The sequence below is a fragment of the Manis pentadactyla genome, chromosome 12, assembly GCF_030020395.1.
Source record: "Manis pentadactyla isolate mManPen7 chromosome 12, mManPen7.hap1, whole genome shotgun sequence".
Classification (NCBI taxonomy): domain Eukaryota; kingdom Metazoa; phylum Chordata; class Mammalia; order Pholidota; family Manidae; genus Manis; species Manis pentadactyla.
Window position 1 is genome coordinate 37,360,498 of NC_080030.1, and position 20,824 is coordinate 37,381,321.

The following is a 20,824-nucleotide window of genomic DNA, read 5'->3' on the forward strand; positions in this document are numbered from 1 at the left end:
ATTTAAAAAAAATACATTAAAATAATGAAAATTTAATAAGAAGACCAATTTTCTTTATTAAGGTATCATTGATATACAAACTTATGAAGGTTTCACATGAGCAACATTGTGGTTACAACATTCACCTATACCGTCTCCCCCCACCCCCACTGCAGTCACTGTCCATCACAGTAGTAAGGTGCTACAGAGTCACTACTTGTCTTCTCCATGCTATACCGCCTTCCCTGTGACCCCCCTACATTATGTGTGCTAATCATAGCCCTTTTAACCCTTTTCCCTCCCTCCCCCACCACCCTCCCCTTTAGTAACCGCTAGTCCCTTCTTGGAGTCTTTGAGTCTGCTGCTGTTTCGTTCCTTCAGTTTTCGCTTTGTTCTTACACTCCACAAATGAGTGAAATTATTTGGTACTTGTCTTTCTCCACCTGGCTTATTTCACTGAGAGTAATACCTTCTAGCTCCATCCATGTTGTTGCAAATGGTAGGATTAGTTTTCAAGAAGACCAATTTTAAGATAAACAATTTTAAATAAAAATCATGTTTCTCTGTAAATAATAACTAGGTAAAAAAGTGTAATTAGAAGGATATTCCCAATAGCAACAAAAAACAAAATATAAAGCAGGAGAGATAACCAAAAGTCTTAAGAACCTTAATGAAGAAAGTCACCAGTAAATCACACCATGTTTCTGAGAACAAAGGTATAACACCATAAAGATGTCTGACTATAAATATATTACAGTTTCATTCAAAATCTCAAGGAAGGAGATTTTTGGGGGAGAAATTACAAATGAACTTATCCCAAATGTACTCTGCTCATTTAAAAAAGGGCACCTGAAACATGCCACGACTTCAGAAATACAGCACGACAACACTATTTTTAGCACTTCAAGGCCACAAACAAACATCAACAGCCAAGGACCACGTTTAAATCTTTCAATATTGTCACCCAGCTCTAATAGAAACTTAGCATAGTTTCAGGAATGGCACAAAGTACCTTGAAATATTTATTTTCCCAATCAGGTTGGAAACTTTCTTCGTATTAAACTGTCTCATAAAATAAAGTCCCATTTTAGCTAATGATAGCCCTTCCCAATACTGATTACTTTGTACTGAGTACTCCAACAATTCCATTTTGGAAAAAAATACATTATCTCACTACAGTTAAGAGAAGTAGTCCTCACAAGGGATCTATCAAAATACCCTATTATAGTCAGTGCCTTAAGTTCCTCCGAGGGACTGCAATTTCCTTAAAATCCCTATTTCTCAAACAATGCAAAGATTCTCAGAGGGCTCACTTGCGCGCTGCGGAAACATACAGGAAAGGGGATCCAAGATATGGCTGCAGTCTTCACTGTTATTTGGAGAACTCTGGATAAACCAAAACACTGAGTACATGCAAAATGGTAAAAATAAACTTGTGCCCTAGAACTTTAGTACCATTTCCTAGTATAACCTAAATCAACTGAGGCCTTATAAGGTGGAACTAAAGAGGCTACAGTGCAGACCAAATAAAATAAGAAGAGAAGAGAAAAACTAGTACATTAAATAAATAATTTATACATCAAAATCCAGTAGTTAAAATAGCTACATTTATCAAAATCAAGTATCAGAAAAGCCACAATGGAGTAACTGGTATTAGACTTGCCCGCCTATCATGTGCAGCCAGAAAACTGGGCAAATACATGAAACAGTTCCAGTTCCAGCAGTTGGGCAACAGGGCAGCCAGGGGAGTGAACTTTGAGAGAAGGGAAACGAATGAGCCCTATGATGGCTCCAGCTTTCTGCCTGGAGGTACTTTCTGACCGAAATGCTGGGAAAGGAATCCTAGCAGAGAGCCCCAAGCAGAAAGCCCACGTCCTTCTAAATTAAAGAGACAGAAACCAGACTTCCAAGGGGCTCAGATAACTGGAAACTGAGGACAGACTACCAGAAAGGACTACTCAGAGAAAAAAAACTTTAGAAACTGTACACAGAGGTCTCCTTGAGTTACTGATGAACACGAACTGCACACAATAGGGTAAAACTCTTTGAGGCCAAGCAAACAACACCTACAGGGAAGCTGTTTGGCTGGAAAAATTCTCAGAGGTCAGGCAGAGCTGGGAGACATTAGAGTTCTGACTAGGGGGAGAGGAGAAACTTCACTGAACACACCCAAAGCATTCAGGGTAAAGACCTGACAGGGCTGGGGGTAAGGCTAGTGCACCTTAGTGTAAGGCTACTCTAGACCCACCCTAACAAAACTTAGAAATTAGCCTTGAAAGAATCTAATTCACAAGTAACTTAATTGCCTACCAAAACACACTTTAACACTGTTTAGAGACAACAAAATCCAGACCCTTAACATGCCAACAAAATATTTAGTATCCAATAAAAAATCAACAGAAATGCCAAGAAACAGAAAAATACAACCCAGGGCAAAAACGTCAGACCACAGAAACAAATCAAGAAATGACACACATAAAATTGACAAGAAACTTTAAAACAGCTATTATAAATATGTTTAAGGACTTAAAGGAATGTATGATCATGACAAGGAGAAAAATGGAATGGGGTTGTACAAAAAAAACCAAAGGGAATGGCTAGAGTTTTAAAATATAATTTCTGAAATTAAAAAAACTAGTAGGTGAGCTTAACAGGTGATTAGTCACTCCAGAAGAAACGATCAGTGAACTTTGAGAAATAGCAAGAGAAACTATTAGCAGAAAGAAAAGAGGCTGAAAAAAATGGGCAAAGTGAGACTATAAAGCTGCCTACCACACAGGTAACTGGAATCCCAGAAGGATGGGGAGGCAGAACAGAAAAAAAATTAAGTTTGAAGAACGCAAAAAATTTCCAATTTGATGAAAATTATGCACCACAGGTTGAAGAAGCTGCATGAATCTCACCACACACACACACACACACACACACACACCGCGCGCGCACGCGCCATACAAAGAGACAACATAATCAAACCGCCCAACATCAGCAATAAAGAGAAAAATCTTAAAAGCAAACAAGGAAAAAAAAAAAGAGATACATTACATACAAAGGAACAATGAATGACTTAAGACTTCTCTTCAGAAACAATACAAGTCAAAATCTATCTTTTAAGTGCTGAAAAATAACAAAAAGAATCATCCTAGAATTCTATACACAGCAAAAATATCCTTTAAAAATAATGGTGAAATGAAAACATTTTCAGATAAACAAAAGGTGAATTTGTCACCAACAAATTGACACTACTAGAAACATTAAAGGAAGCTCCTTAACTGGAGGAAACCTGAATCTACATAAATGAAAGAATATCCGAAATGATAAATATGTGGACCACATAAAAAATTCTCATTGTTTAATTTTCCTAAAAGATAACTGACTAAACAGCATACTATGGGCTTTATAACACTGAGAAATAAAATGCACAAGAAAAACAGTACAAAGGACAGGAGGGAGATAGGGAAGAGTACCATTACAGAGTTCTTATATGTGAAATGATACTGTGAGGTTAGACTGTGTTACGATACAGATGTATGCTGTGAACCTGCAAGCAATCAGGCAGAAAGAAACAAAGAAGCACTTATGTATAAATGGCTAATGAGCCAATGGTAAAGACAAAAATGACTACTATTAATCTAAAAGACAGGAAAAGAAAAAATGAAACAAAGGACAGATGGGGAAAATAAAAAATAAGTAACAATATGGTACACCTGAACCAAATCTAATCAATAATTATATTAAATATGAAGAGTCTAAACACTCCAATGAAATGGCAGAGATTGTTGACTTGATAAAAAAGCAAGACCCTGATTGCATGCTATGTATGAGAAATGCACTCTAAGTTATAAAGAGACAGAAAACTTAAAAGTAAAAGAATGAAAAAGAGGAAAGTAGGACAGCTGGCAATACTGCTCCCGGGCCTCTAGCTTACATTAGGCTATGGGCCAGGGAGCAAGAAATGGGTGCAGACTTTCCACTGGGACTGACTCCCTCTGCCAGCTGGCTAGGTGACTGCATCAAGTAAATGCCTAAGGGGACCAAAGTTCAGGATCTCTGAACACCTGGGTGATCTGACTCTGGATGTGTGTGGAAAAAGCAGGCAAGCAGACATCACTCCAAAACTGCTACACAAGAGAGAGGAAAGGGTGAGCAGTGAGAAGGGAGGAGATACTGAGCCATTTTTTTCCCCCTGAGGGTAACTGGTCCTGGGGAAAGGCCAATTTAACAAAACATACTTCAGAAAATAGACAGAAATTTCAATAAATGGACAAACTTCAACTTCAGAAAATTTGGAATACCAGGTACTAGATTTCCCTCCCACTTAAACCAACTCAAACACTGAACAAAACAAGTGCAGTTTTCAGGCCATGGGCAGCAGGCAGCACAGGGCAGTGATCTTGGAGAGAGAGGGGCAAATGGGGTGAGAAATTAGAAAACCTTGTTTCAGCTCTCTGAATACAGTTAAGGAGACCCTAGATCTCAGGGTCTAGGAAATCCTAATTTATAGTTTCTTTTTATAATAATCTGAATACCACCACCTAATCATAACTATCCCTTGGCTATAAGCCAGACACTTCCTAAATCCTTTACATAAATTTGTACTTAATTCTTGGGGTAGTCTGGTAGAGGTACTATTTTTGAAATGCTATTTTTTCATCTTTAGGGTCTTCTTTTCCTTAGCTTTTCTCCCACCTTCCCAACCCCATCGAGCAGTGCCCACTGCACCCGGGCATTAGGGGAGGGATGTGACACAGCATGACACAACAAAGCCTTCCTGGCTGTGGGTTCCAAAGGCCCCAAGAATAGCGAGAACTTAAGGCCTAGATGGAAAACATCTGTGAGAAACACTGCAGAGGAGAGACAGAGCCAGGCCTCTGTTCATCCCACCCCTGCCTCTACTCCCAAAGCCCAGACAAGCTGACAGGCTGGGGAAAGGCCATGGGGAGCACACAGCAGAGTCCAGAGACGTGGGAGACCTGGACAGAACCCCTCACCCTGGGGCCTGAGCCCCAGTGAGGCCACAGATGGAGCTCTTTGCTGCATGGGGACAGAAAGCCTCTGAGCTGTGCAGACCTGTGTCCCACCGGAGCACAGCAACAGCAAAATGGTTTCCTTTCCCCAAGGCACAGCCAGACTGCAGTGGCGAGAACTACAACAAGGGGTGCAGACTGAAGAGCAAGCAGCCTGGAGAGACAATTGGAGGGCAAGGTGGGGGCCCACAGCCACGGCATTATATAACCAGCCCCCCTTAAATTATACTTAAGCCTGGACAAGGGGAGGCAGCCTGTGAACTAATAGAGGTCCGCTTCCCAAGCAGGATGGGGATGCGATCTGTTGTAAATTATTATGGAATAATAAAGTTAATCGCCCGCCCCCCCGACCTAGATTGTACAATGGAATTCACACTTGAGTTCATATTATTTGTATTTTACAGATGAGAAAACTGAAGCATGAAGTAACTTTCCAAAGTAATGTAGTCAGATTTGATTGGGATTTGAACCCAGACTCCCTATCTCTTCACCGTATCACCACTACTGCATTGAAATACAGACACTTCATAAGGCTGATTTTATTCATTCATTGCATCTCTAATAGAAGACACAACAAAATTTATCTGGTCTACATATAAAATTTAAAGGAAAGCAAACACTAATAAAGGACATGGACTCTCTCGTAACAGCTACCTTGAATCATAGAGAAATGCCAACAACCTCAAAATTCATTCATTACATATGTTGTCCCACAAACAACAGTAATTACATAAAAGTACAATTCATTGAGAAATATTTAATGCCAAAAAGGTACCATGAAGTCCTTAGCATTTTTCAATGTATCCAGATTAATAACATATTTTTAAAACAGTATTGCAAATATGAAGAAGATACACAGTCTGTAATAATGTTTGCTCATTTAGATTTAAAGATCTCATGGAAGCTCACCATCTGGGAATCTAGAATAAACTATGGGTATTGCAAAGCAGGCATATAAAACGTTCCAAACATTGTAACTAAACCCCTAACCTGAATCAAAAGGAGCAGATCCATTTTAACCATTCCAAGACACTATGTCTATAGCCACAGAGATTTAGGATTCAGAATGAGCCATGCCACAAACAGACCATCTGCATGGCAGGAGGTATGCACTGGGTCTTTAAATTAGTGGCTCAGTGTGACTGGCCCCAGATAAAATTTGTATCACAACTAGGGAGGCTGGGAATGTATGCCTTCTGTGATATGTACTTCCTATCCTACAAGGGCAGGCACTATAATGAAGACCTCTTTCACTGAGACCTCAAACAAAATGGGTCCTCATTTATTTAACGCTACTCCCTACTCTCAAGTATGAGAAATGATCCTCTTCTACGTTACAACTAATGTATGTCAGAGTAATAAGCTAGCTTTCATTTTCACATACAATTTTCAAACTGTGGCCTCTTTACTGACATAAATTCATTTCTACTCTTAAGTTTCCTATGACAGTGATGCAGGAAAATAGATTCTGACTCCAAATACTGTGCCATCACTGTACATTGCATATACTCCACATACACACTAACTACAGCAACTATACCACTTAATTAAAGAGATTAAAGTGTCTCTTTTCCCCAAGAAGCTATAAATTCTTTGAGACGAGGAAAATGTGCATCACTGTTCACTTACAATATTTGTAAATTCCCTAACAGCAGTATATGCTGTTGATGGTCCAATGGAAAGACTGAATGCCAACAAGGATTTCAGAATAATTTTTTTGCACTGTTCTTATTTAGACATATGTTAAGTCTTACAAATAGTGCACAGGCAAGTTACATCAACACAGACAGCCTCTCCATCACAAAGCTGTTTTCTAAAGCTTAGCCCCCTTGCCTTCCTGCATATGAGTCCTAAACCAATCAACTTAATTATTCAAAGGTAGGTTTTTCTAGTTTAGGGACTATCCTGATTCTTTTCTCTAGCTTTAACAAACATTTGTCTTTTACTTATTTGAGGCAGTTAAAGTTGAATCTGGTGAAATTCAAAATTAAGTATAGGAACACATCACATAAATGAGGTTTTTTAAAAAACTGGATTTATACAGATATCATAGATTATCTTAACTATAAAATAATTTAAAAATGGGGTTCTTTTATACAATTCCCTCCTAGTGATATAAAAACTATTATTATAAAACACTTTAGGAACAAACTGTAAAAAGCAAACAAATCTGGACTGATTATTGTGAGTTATAATGATATACAAAATTGTATGGCATGTTTTCTGGCTAACTAAAAAAGCAACAGGAAAAGTAATAGCCAGCCAGTCACTTCACAACCATAATAATCAGAGATCTTAAAAGCCCTTAAGCCATTTTGCACCAGTACAAATGATCAGTCAATGTAACACCAAAAAGTTAACTGAAAAGCACAAGTTGAAGAGAAACTAAACAGCTTCTATTTGAGAATACTTTACCAAATCATTTGATTTTCAAATATCACTTGAACCCAATTAGATAGAAGGATCCTTTACGCAAGAAAGAGTAGTCACTGCACACAGCCTGCTGGTGTGGCCCTCCCAGTTACAGGCCACAGATTCTAGTGGTGAAGCAAGTGCAGAACCCAGATTCTTTCTTTTTCCATCTTCTGCAACAGTGATTCTCAAAGTGTGGTCCCCAAACCAGGAGCAACAGCATCGCTGGGGAACTGGTGGAAATGCATGTTTTAGGCCCCACCTCCTGAAGAAATTTTGGAGTGGAACACAGCAACTCCCCGCCTGGGGAATGGACCCAGTGAGAGTACCATAACTCTTACCACTAATGCCTACAACTCAGGAAACATGATCTGAACTTATAAAACAGTGATACACTTTAGTAAGAGTCCAATTTTTCTCTTAAATGGAAGTTTAGAGCCACTGCCATAATCTTTAAACCAGATTCCAAATGAGTCAGAGAAGAACGGCGTTTGAGGAAAAACATTTAATACTTGCATTTTAGAGAACAACCACCTATCACTGGCACAATACAAACTACAGAAAGAGCGTGAGATACTTTTACTTATCAAAAAGGGGAATTCGTTTTTAAATATTATAGGTTTTATAGTAGTTGCAGTATAATGAGTTATAAGAAATACATATCTGGTCATTTAGATGACCGATTATGTATTTCCCAGGTGTATTTGTTCCTCACCCACAGTTTCTGAAAACAATTTGGAGCCTTAAAGGTGAAATGGGTGTCTTTGTCATGTTAATGAGAGACTTTAGGACCCCACCCACGGGCATGGACTGGAGGTTGAATCAGCCCCCGATTTAGTCAACCCTGACTATGCAATGAAGACGTCACAAAAGCTCCTGAGAACAGCGTCCCTCTCTTGTGTCCAGCTTCTCTGTCAGCAAGAACTTCCACGCTTGGGGAACTAGAACGTGTCCATGTGCCGACGAGCCAGGCCCCAAGCTCCACGAAGAAAGAAGCCCTTTATTTGGGACCCTGCCCCATGTATCTCTTTATCTGGCTGTTAACTTGTATCCTTTACAGTATCCTTTATTAAACTAGTAAACCTAAGTGTTTTCCTGAGTTCTGTGAGACATTCTAACAAATTAATCAAACCTAAGGGGGAGGTCGTGGGAACCTCCAAACTGCTGCTGGTAGGTCAAAAGCACCAGTTACTGCCTGGGGCTTGTAACCAGCACCTGGAGTGCGGGGTGGAGGGCAGTCTTGTAGGATGGCACCCTTTACCTGAGGGATCTAGTGCTGTCTCCAGGCAGATAGCATCAGAATTCAGCTGAGTTCTCGGACATCCTGCTGGTGTTGGGAGGATTGCTTGGTGCTGTGTGTGGGAAGGCCCCCTCCCCACGAGCACACATGCACTGGAATCGGTCCGGGAATCTGAAAGGAGTTGAACTATTGCTGTGTACGTGTGAGACAAACACAGTATGTAAAGACCAGAACAGAAGTAGCTTTAAGTATCAGAATTGAAAAAAACAATCTCCATGTATTTCATCTTGGCTTTGAATGATTAAGCAGATCAATCTAACGTAACTACACATCTCAGAAGTCTGCAGGCTATCAGCTTTCCAAGTTCTCTGGAGTTTCATCGTTATAAGGATTTTGAATATGCTTTGCTCACTGGTAATAGCAATCACAAGACAAAGTCAGTCTGACACATCAACAAAAAGGCTGTAAAATGTTAAAGTCAGCTCTTGACTCTAAAACTGTATGAAGGTGGGGAATGTACAGACATGAAAACTACTACCCACACAGGGTTAGCGGCCATGCTTCCTCTAAGCTACTAGGGAAAGGGCAAAGAGAGGTAAAATGACAAATGCACTTATAAAGCAGCAATTTGTAAGACCTTCAGATTCAGTGCTGGTTTTTCAGTAAGTTTTAAATTATTCTTAAAAGTTAAAAAGCACTTCTCCATTGAAAGGAGAAAATATGGTGCTTGAGGAAGTAAAATACATGTTTAGGTTCTATTTTCAATCCTGAATGTACTTTTCTAAGTGCCACTGAACTATTTGTTAAGTATTAATTTAAAACATTTTTTTCATCTTCATATAATTGAAAACAAATTAACAGAAGGTAGGTAAGTTTAAGAATCTGCTTAAGGCCTGGGTAACGACAATTGTTTTGAATCTTAAAATATGAACTTGTTTTCTTTCTTACACAAAAGCAATGAATATTTAATACTCAAAATCTTGGGAATAAAAAATACTCTGAAAGACGAAAGAGAAGGTCCTAAGTGCAGCCACCCTGAGAGAGACAGTTCTTACCAACACACTTTATGTTCAAGCTCTCTTCTATGAATTTGCATTAGAAAATACATTTAAACTAGCACATTTTAAACAGCTCCGTAATTTTTGAATGTCAACTCTCTTAAGCAAGGATTCAAATTCCATCAGACTTACATCCAGTGTAAGAGAAGCACATAGGAGCTATTGAAGTATCTGCAGAACTGAATTTCTGGGATCCTACAAGACAAAGTTTGGACTTGCAGGCTCTCAAGATGTACCGTGTATGTATTGTTTAAGTGACTGATGTGATAGAATAGGGGTTAAAATATACTCAACGAATTAAAGAAAAAAACAGACATTTCAAGACTCAGGTCCTTTGAAAGCCTTGCTGGTTGAGAAGCTCCATTGCTCCCAACTGTGTCCCTCAAAAAGCTTGTGCTCTAGGACCCTATAGCTTTAGTAACGTGCTCTTTGAGGGTAAGGACAAGGCCTTTCCACCGAACAGAGCAGGGAACCCTGCGCTGTGCTCGTTTGGAGTTCTAAGGGAGTCAGTGAATGATGATGAGTGACAACGCCCCAAATAAAGCTGCATTTTTCACCCTTGGTAACCTGCCCTAAAATGATATATCTCTTTGATTTCATAAACAGCCACAAACATGTGACTTCTGAATTCTGCCTCTGCAGGTAATAATGAGACTCCATTTTCAGATATCAAAAATAGCTCAGAAGAATTGAGTCATACTGAATAACATCAAGTCCTGTACTTACAACACTTAAAAATGAATAAGGACGAAATCACATGTTTTTGATAATCCAAAAGGAGTGGGGGAAGAAATACCAGTTGGAAAGTGAAACATGCTCACAGTCTGGAATTCAGATTGCTTTGACTTAAAATGCTTAATAACTGATTTTTCACCTTTTCCCTCCAAAGAACAGATTAACACTGCATGTGCCCACCATCCATTTCTCATTCTCCAGTGTTATAGAGATGCTCTGATTTGGATTTTGTTCCAGCACACTTGGGAGGCTGATACCCTAACTACCACCAGACTGAAACAGAGGTACTGAATAAAACATTAAAATATTACATGCTAACACAAATAAGCACCCTTTAAAACATACTGCTGAGTCAGAACAAAAGGAAAGGCTCTGAAGAGGTCACAGAGGAAGTCAGGGCAGAAACCCTGGGAGGAAAAAGTGCTGCGACAGGATTTGCCTTAAGAGTCTCCTCCAAACCCTGGGGGCCCTGAGTTTGTGTCTGTGCTCTGAACATTGTCCTGGAGAGGGCAGGAGGTAAGAGAGGAAGATTCCTATATGAAGCTAGGAGCTGGGACCCCAAAAATTCTAAAATATGAGGGCAAAAGATAAGATATGGAGGCAACCTAAGTGTCCATCAGTAGATGAATGGATAAAGGAGATGTGGTACATATACACAATGGAATACTATTCAGCCATAAGAATAAAACAAATCCTACCATTTGCAACAACATGGATGGAGCTAGAGGATATTATGCTCAGTGAAATAAGCCAGGTGGAGAAAGACAAGTACAAATCATTTCACTCATTTGGGGAGTATAACAACGAAGCAAAACTGAAGGAACAAAACAGCAGCAGACTCACAGACTCCAAGAAATGGACTAGGGTTACCAAAGGGGAAGGGGTGGGGAAGGGTGGGTGGAGAGGGAGGGAGAAGGGGATTGAAGGGGATTATGATTAGTACACATGGTGTGGGGGGGATCATGGGGAAGACAGTGTAGCACAGAGAAGACAAGTAGTGACTGTGGCATCTTGCTACACTGATGGACTTCAATGGGGTATGGGGGGGCTTGATAATATGGGTGACTGTAGTAACCACAATGTTTTTCATGTGAAACCTTAGAAAGATTGTATGTCAGTGGTACCTTAAAAAAATAGAAAATGTTTACATGCTATGAAAAGGCAGTTGTTAAAACCTATGGCAAAAATTATAAGTAAATGCTGTAATAAATAACTCAAAACTTAAAAAAAAAAAATGAGGGCAAAAGAAAAAAACCTGTTGTGCAAAAGGGGACAGCAAGGAACTTGTCTTACTGACCCAGAGTAGGGAAATAAGGGAAATTTCTCCTGAAGTCCGAGGTCCATTTATTTCTGCTACCCTGTATGGCTGGGAAAACATTAAGCCAGGAATTAAAGTTGAGGTGACCACAAGAATATATAAAAGCAAAGACAAATTGTCTGAAACACTGTAACTTCAGTCTAGATATCAAAACCCCCTCAGATGAAGTTCCAAGGAAAATGAGCAACTCACAGAAAAATAAAAAGGAAAGCACAAACACACAAAAAAACAAGGCACCCTGGATAAGGCTAAGTAGAAACAGATGGCTGAATTAAGACTCCAGATTTTAGTTAAGAGACACAAACTATAAATGTAAATATGCTTACAAGCTAAAAATATGAGTGAAGAAAGAGACTGTAAAGAATGACCACGCAGATCTGAAACAGACCCAAATACAATTTCTAAAATTAGGATATAAATGAAAATTAAATGGATGGATGAAAGAGCAGATTAGGCCCAACTACAGTGAACTGAAGTTAAGAGCCAAAGAAATTATCCAGAATGTAGCACCAACGTGACAGGTCAAGAGTTAGGAAGGTAGGTGTCTGTTGGACCTCTTCATGCTAATTAAGAGTTCCAGAGAGAACGGGGAAGAGGTAATATTCATGAAATAATAATCACTGGGAGTTTTCTACACAGCACTCCCCACAATGGTAGCCATTTAGTCACATGCGGCTGTTTATATTAAAGTGAAAAACACAGGTCCTCAGTCATACTACATTTCAAGCATCATGACCCACATGTGGCAGGCAGCTACAACGTGGGACCACACAGATGTGGGGCATTTTCAGCACAGAAAGCTCTAGAGCACTGTACTATTCTAGAACTACTGGAATACCCACTCTCAAACCCAAGACACCTAGGAAATATCAAGCTATATAAATAAAATCCTTACCTCAGCACACTAAGGTGAAACTGCTATACATATAAATGCTGAAGACTAAAGATATTTAGTATATACAAATACTAAAGACACAAAGAAGGTCTTTAAAAAGGGCAGAAGAGCCAGACCATCCATAAAACAACTTTAGACAGCTAACTCCTCAGCAGTAACTGAAAGTCAGTAGAAAAGAGAAGTACCACCTTCATATATGCCTAAAGAAAACAACGGCAACCTAGAATTCTGAACCTAGAAAATTACCTTTCAAAAATATAACGAAATACATTTTCACACATAAGAGATTTATGAACAACAGTTCTTCCCTAATGGAAATGCCAAAGAATTCATTTTAGGCAGAAGGAAAACGTCCCATAAAGATTGAGTGTTTTCCATGGTGCCCTATACTTAAAAAAAAAGTTTACTAAAATGCACAATAAAACAAAAGCTTACAGTTGAAGATACAGAGTTTTAATAGTCACTTATCTCACTGGAATATCTCTTGGCTCTTTCAAACTGAAGAGGGAGGAACGAAGGCAAGAAAATTCAACATTCATTCGTGTAATAACAATTTTTTAGAGCCTGGTCGGTGAGGTCACAGAGGATACAAGGGTGAGCAAACGCACAGTCCCAGCCTCCTGGGGCTGACAGCACCCTATATAGCACAGACACACACATAAATTGGCAGTCGGGACATATAATGTGACCCTGTAGCAGGGGTTGGGGAGATCACGAAACGCTTTCCAGAGGAAGTGACGCTTTGAGCTGAAACACTGACCTTTCTACTGTCACTGAATTTTTCCTTCACTATACAAATACTGTTTATTCTATTCATTAAGATACTCTATGTATTAGGACACTTTAAAAATCACTATCATTATACAAAATTCAATAGTTAACATTTTCCATACTGTTTTAAAAAAAACTATCAAAACCAACTTTAATCCTTAATAAGGCTCTTTAGATATTTCTATTCTTCAAGTAAAGAGGTGTTTGCTCAGAAAACTACAAAGTATGTTTTCTAAACTGTCCTTACTAATGTATATCATGGAACAGTCCTGAGCAACTCACTCAAATCCTACTAGTATTTTCAACATTCCACACCCACTTAATCAAACCAGACCCGCACTACCATAAACGCATTACTTTAGATACTGGAGCTAGAAGGAAAAAAAAAGGGCTTCCGGGACTCCCAGAATATTGTAATGATTACTCCTAAAAGTGATTATATAAGACTTTGGTTTGACCCAAGAATCTCTAGGAAGAAGGAAAACCAGAAAACTGAGAAGGGTTCTCTTTTAATAAGTGCTTCTTTACTCCCTTGTATTTAACATGCAAGTGGTTTGTCATCATGCAAACATGGAAATGAGTACCATGTGCAACAGTGATTAGAAAGGTTAAAGAAAAGAAGACTCAGAATTCCTGGAATGTGCCTTCAGAGCAGTGCAGATAAAGTAGGACGCGGTTACACATGCTTTTAAGGCTTGTGTTTAGTGTGGACACATGCAGTCACAGTTTAGTACAAGAACCACTATCCTTTTCAATCTTACAGAAAAACTAAGTTCAGGTTTAACTATCAAATACAGTCGTTCTTACGTATACCTGCACTAGTAGCTAATCTGGGTCTCACTTGAAGGACCGGTACATGTAACATGCATCAGTAGATCAGAGTGCAAATACCACAACATTGACCACCACTGAACAGGTAGGTATCTACCACAAAGAGCTTTTAAGGTTGCAAGATGAGTACAAAATTGGACGTGTAATTGGTAATTTCTGGAACGTTTGGCAAACCTCAAAATCAAAAATCCTTAGAAATCCTTGGTTTACGTTTTGTTTTAAAAAGATCAACGCAAAATTACATGTTAAAAGGGTAGCAAGTTCTATCAACATCTAATAAAACCAAGGACGAGTACGATCAGTAATATACTAACAAGAAGGCAATTACTTCAATAACAGGAGGCAACAGGTTCCCTGAAGGAGAATCTCCATTTTTTAAAAACAAACACTGCACCTAGACAGATTCAATGCACAAAATTTAAGGCTGAAATGATAACGGGCTATCTTATCTTTCAAAGGTATTCAAATTTCTTTTAATCACTTTCCTCAGTTATCTCTCCACCAAAATAAAAAAACCCAACAACAAAAACTTCAGGTTTTCACCAACCCGAAAGAAGCGTAGAGATTTCAAACATCAATGTGGAAGAGGGTGCTGATGTTGATATGGGTGACGTTACAAAAACTATTTGCAAAATCAATCCGCTCCTCAAACCACATCACTAGCTCCCTGGAGGGTCTGCTACCCCCAGCCCTCATTCGGTGAGCGTGGCTTCCCCAGGTACGGTTCCAAGTCAAACTAAATAAAACGCCCCAGGAAAGGAAGCGGGGTAGGGTGGCTCCTGCAGACTCAGGTAGCAAAGGGTGACCGCTAATTCCACGAACAATACCTTAAAATAAGCAAACCGCCACTCCCGGCCAATTACCAAGCGCGAGTCAAAGTTCCACCACGTAATGCGGACCTGGGCCTTTTTTCAAGCAAACACGTTATTGAGAGCACAGTCATTTCCCTCTTTCTGTCTTATTCATGCTGGAAATACCATTCAAACTGAAAAGGTAGCAAAACAAAAGGGGAGGGATGGGGAACAAGAATAATGAAGGCAGTTGGAAGAGCGGCGCGTTCGATGCGTTCTCCGTGCCTGGGAGCACTCGCTCCCGGCCTGCACTCAAAACACCCGGGCGGCGGGGCTCGGACCCCCCAAACCCGGCCCGCGGCGCCGGGGTCCCACCCTGGGGGAGGGAGGGGACGCGCCTCTCCGCAGTGACCGCGCAGGGCGGCGGGGCGCGGACGCGGCTGGGGGCAGAAGCCGGGCATCGGCGGTCGCGGCGGCTCCGGCGGGCGAGCCGGGGGCTGTGGGATCTTCCCCTCCCTCCGGCCCGGCCGCAGCCCACACGCCGGCGCCAACTTCGCAGACGGCGCCCCCGCGCCCGGGTTCCCGCGCCTCGAGCCGAGTCCCCGAGCGCCGTCGCCCCGCGTGACCCGTGCCCGCCGGGGGTTGGGTGGGCCGCGGGCCGGGCCCGCCGAGGGCGAGACGGCGCCCCTGGGGCTCCAGCGCGGCGCCCAGCGGCCGGCTGGGCCTGCGCCGCGCGCCCCTCACCTTGGTGGCCATGGCGGGCGGCTCCCCCCGGCCCGGGACGGCCGGCTGCTCTCCCGCGTCGCGGCTGTCGGCCCGAGGCGGCCGGGCGAGGGCGAGGCCGGCGGAAGCTACAGCTGGGCCCCGGTGCGGCGGCGGCGGCTCCGCCTCGGCCCCGAGTGTCGGCGCTCAGGCCCCGCCGCTGGGCGCTCGGCGACTCCGGCCGCCGCCCGCTCCGCCAGTTCCTGAAACTCTCCGGCTGCGCGGCCCCCGCCCCTGCCGGCCGAGCCTCCCATTTACCGCGGCGCGCGCGGCGCGGCCGGCGGAAGCGCGCCCGGTGCCCGCGGCGGGCCCGGCCTCCTCTCCCACTTTCCGCCCCCGCCCGGAGCCTCCGCCCCGGCCCGCGGCGCCGCCGCCGGGCGCCCTTTGTTCCAGCGCTCGGGGCCGGGTCGGCGGTCGGGTCACGGCCCGCGTCCCGCGCGGCTGCCCGCGGGAAAGTTGGAGGGGAGTGAGGCTCCGCTCTGGGGGCGCGCCCCGCCGGGGCGGCCCAGTCCCAGTGCTCCGCACGGCCGCGCACGGCGGCTCGGGTTCCGCGTGCGTGAAACGCCAGGGAGCGCCAACTGCCACACGTCCCCGCGGCAGAGCGCGAGCCACCCACGGGCACCGTCGCCCGGGCGCGGGATTGCTGTTGGGCCGGTCGGGCTCCGGGCGAGGAAATAAGTGCTAAATACACAGCAGGGCCGGGCGCAGCAATGGCTTCCTGGTCCGACGGGCCCTCCAAAGAGGTCCTGCCTCCAGAGCCTGGAGTTTACCGCAGGCCGAGATCCCGGCGGCGGCTTCTGGGCTCGATGCTGGGGTACTTTGTAATGACATGTCCCATTAACCTCTTTCTGGATTCTCGATGAATTTAAAAATGCTTCAGGGCCCCAGGGATTTGAGGGAGGCACAACAGGTTTCCTGAAGTGGAAACGAGAGGTCGAAAAGTTTCCTTTCTTGTTTTTGTTTATTCCTGTCAAAATGTTTTTCTTCAGAGTTAAATATGTGGGTTTTATCAATAAATGACTCAATTGGGAAGCAAGATTTTCACTGAAGTACAAAAGACATAACTGAGAGATGTACCTTAATAGGTATGCTAGTCTAGTACATTTTGTTTTCATTATCAGGGATATATATGTTAAAAACAGGCAACTACCAAATCAAATCAACTTTAGGCTAGGAAAGCGAGAGTTAGAGTTCATGTCAAATTTGTGTCATTTCAAAATACTCTATTTGACCTCGAGAGATTTCACTAGTTACATTCAACAAGGGTTTAAAGTGGGTATGGTGCTACAGAGTTTTCTGTGAATTTTTGTGTTTGCTTAGCTATAGTAAAAGCTATAGTCATCATAATATAAATAGTTCTCTTTTTAAGTAAAGGGAAAGTTTGAGAGTAACATTCATTGACAACCTATTTGCTATATAGTAGGCTTTTATGTGCCTTTAACTCATTGAATCCTTGTAAGAAACCTTAGAAATTTTAATTGTTCCCTATTTACAGAAATGAAGAAATCAGGGCTCATTTAATGTGGCTGACTTGGAAACATTTATCAAAATTGGAAATGACCATAAACTTGACCTAGTAGCTCTACTTCTAGGAATTCATCCAGCTGTTAAGTGAGCAAAAATGTTCAGTAAAACATTGTTCTGTAGTAACCCCAAAACAGAAAGCCACCTATATGTAAATAGGACTGTTTCAATAAATATGGTGCGTCTATACAAATGAAATACTGGGAAGCCCATAAGAAAATGGTATTGAGGTATTAAAAGGCAAAAAGAACATTATGTGTACTGTAATCTATTCGTGTTAAAAAAAATACGAAAATACATTGTAAATGCATAGAAAATTCCTGAAAAGATCACCAGATGCTATTGTCAGAATTTTTGAATATGTGTATGTATTACTTTATTTTTAAAATGAGTTTACACTTTAACAAACAACTAAATAACTAAGAGCACACACTAGTATGTGGGACAGCCAGGATCTGAACTTGGTAGTACTGTAGGTCATAAGTTTTCCATATTCTTTTAAATTGGAAAGCTGTGTGCAGCTCCCTGTAGCAGTTCAGTAATGCACATTTGGTAGGAAGGTACAAAGTCAGGGTCACTCCTGTGACCTGCGCCCTCTCCACATGCTCATCTGACAAGTTCTTGGCAACCAATCATCGTGGGTACCTGGCACCAAGAAGGCGTGACCAGAGAGAGTACAAGCTTTCCCTACTTGAACAGTTTGGGTCATCCCGTTTTCATTTTTAGAAATAACTGTAGACATGAAACTCATGATTATACATACACACGCATATATTCAACATAGTTAAATAAAGGTGAAATCAGTACCTATATTACTGAGATAGTATAAACACCACGGCATTGTTTCTGTGGAGCCCAGAAGTGCAGTCCCTGATATAATCCCTCCGGTGAACCTGATCTCCAGCTCCATCTCATACCCTCCAGGAGCTCTGCTTCGACTACACGGGCCTCCTACTTACTCCTGATTTCTCCGCATCACAGTCCTAGGAAAGGACTGTAGAAAGGACTAGGACCGTCTTCTTGGGTGTGTGACCTGTGCAGTAGGGCCCCATACTTAGTGCTTTAATGCTCTGCTCGCACCATCTTTACATAGTTTTGAACAAGGGGCCTCACATTTTCATTTCCCACTGGAACTCCCAGAGTACACTGCTTATGTAATTCTTTTTTTTGAAATCTCAGCCACCAACTGGCCGTCCACTGCCTGCCCCACAGACACACACCCGCTAACCTCCCACTCACCCTCCAGAGCTCCCCTGAACTGCCATGGCAGATACAGATTCGTCAGGGAACTCTCCCCTGCCCCCAGTCTAAGTCAAGTTCTGGTGATGTAAGGTCTCATGGTCCTGGTTTCCTTGCCTTCGGAAATGTGTCTCAGTGTGATTCATTGGACTGACTGTTTGCTCCTCCCCATCAGACTGTAAGTTAAGGAGAGGAGGCTCTATGCCCACATCCCACCCCTGACACTAAGCACCACATCTAGCTCCACATAAATCCCCACTAATATTTTGTGAAATGAATGAATAAACGAATAACGAGTGGAGTTGCAAATCACAAATTAAGCAATATAACAGTTACCTGAATCTGCTTTCAAGCAGCCCATAGGATTCTGTGGAACACATTTGCAAGCCACCGTCTCTATCATTACCTAAGATAATGTGAAACATTGCACAACCTAAGTTTTCTGCAGGTTTTGTTACTCAATAATATGCTGTTTTTGAAAAAATACTCCTCAGAAGTGTTATTCCTCCCTGACATATTTTGAAGTAATGTTGATTTTGACTGGTGTATATGAAAATAAAACTGCTAGATTTAGCAGTATTTACTGGAGATGTAGTGCTCAATTCATTATTAAAATGCCCTAAGATTTTAATTACGTTCCAGATTTCATTAGTGTGACATCGCTGAAGCACACGTCTCTTATGTACTCTCTAGTTATTGGTGGTCGTTTGTTTGTCTTGGATGTAATTACCAAGCACATGGGACTATAAAATGCCAATCCCCTCATTTATAGCTGCAGAAAGGAGACCACGATAGTTAAATAATTTAACCATGGCCACAAATTAAGCCAAAGCAGGGAGGAACAAATGCCCACTTCTCTTATCACAGGTCTCTAAAACATGGCATTTTCCAACTATAAATATTTTAGGTGAGAGGTTCAAAGGAAGTTTTGTGGAGACAGTCATTGCAAAATATGGGCAAAGACTCCTCTTCCGAACTATGCCAGGAGCCCCCCACCCACACCAGGAGCACAGGAGAAGCATGGCATCCTCTTATGTCATCTCACAAAGTTCAGCTGCCCAGTGGAACAGCGGCTTCTCTCCAACTAGAAAATTGACTTCACTCAGGATAATGGTGAAGAGCCCTGGATGAAGCTGGGAAGTAGGTGTTTTCATCTTCTGCTTCCATTTGATCGCCTACTCACATTCCTTTCTTCCTTCCCATCCACCTGTTCCTTTGCCAGGCTCCCTCAGAGGTAGTACCCTACAGGGGCTGCCCTCACAAGCAAGAGCCCCAGGAATTGAGCCTGGCACATGCCAAGCTGAGTTACTCCCTCTTCAGCCTGACCCTCCATTTCTCCCATTGGTAAGAACATATTTGAATAGTCAAGGAGTCTGATTTGCATGTCCAGGCCACTTTTGGTTATAACTAGAATGCGCCTTCAAAAGAAAGAAGATCTGTAGCCAGATCAACAATGCTGCTCTGTTTAGGCTTGGCACTCTTTTTACCGTGCCAGGGAGATGGAGTGGTAAGGATTCCTATGAAGCCTGTGCTAGTGACACAGCTGGTGGCCGTAGGAAAAAAACGGCCATTAACTATTGCCCTGGGTTTGTTCAGTAACAGTGATGTGTTATGACTATACACTTATGAAGTTAAAGCACTTTTGTTTTAACTGCAGAAATTAATGACTTCTTTGTGTAACTCAGAAACTCTGAGAAAATCAGTGTAGCCCCAAACTGATTTTTTTACATTGAAATATGCTTTGAAATTCACCTTTTAAAAACTTGACATTTCTTAGCTACAACTATGATGGTTAAGCAAAACAGAAATACAGTCCCTATGCCTTTTTCCCTTCTTGTTTGTCCTCCTTTCTCCCTTAGGAGCACAGACTTGCCTGTTGACAGATCTGGATTCTGTTACAAACCATGTAACCCCAGGTGCATTACTTAACTTCTTCATCCTCAGTTTCCTGAAAGCAAAATGGGGTAATCCTAGTATGTATCACATGGGTTTTGTTGTGTGGGTTAAAGCTCCAAGAACTTAGCATTATGTTTTGTACATAACAAGCACTCAGTAAGTAAAATTTATAATTCTTGTTTCTTTCTCTAGTCAAAATTGGATTGTCCTTATGTTCCATTAGCTCTGAGCCCAACTAAGTGTTAGGTCAACTAATGTGAAACTATGGTGGGAATATGAAACTATGAAAAATAATGTGTGATGAGCAAAAATGTGTGATGCTCATCTACACATGCTGGAGGACGGCAAG

At 42.0% G+C, this 20,824-nt stretch overlaps 1 protein-coding gene across 1 annotated transcript in view; it reads right to left on the reverse strand.

The window, feature by feature from the left end:
- SNX9 (sorting nexin 9) overlaps positions 1-16,479 on the reverse strand; it is a 95,630-nt gene extending 79,151 nt beyond the window's left edge. Inside the window, exon 1 of the mRNA XM_036886726.2 lies at positions 15,799-16,479. Within this exon, the coding sequence (XP_036742621.2) occupies positions 15,799-15,810 (12 nt within the window). The 5' untranslated portion in view covers positions 15,811-16,479. The remainder of the gene's footprint in view (positions 1-15,798) is intronic.
- Positions 16,480-20,824: the final 4,345 nt, after the last annotated feature.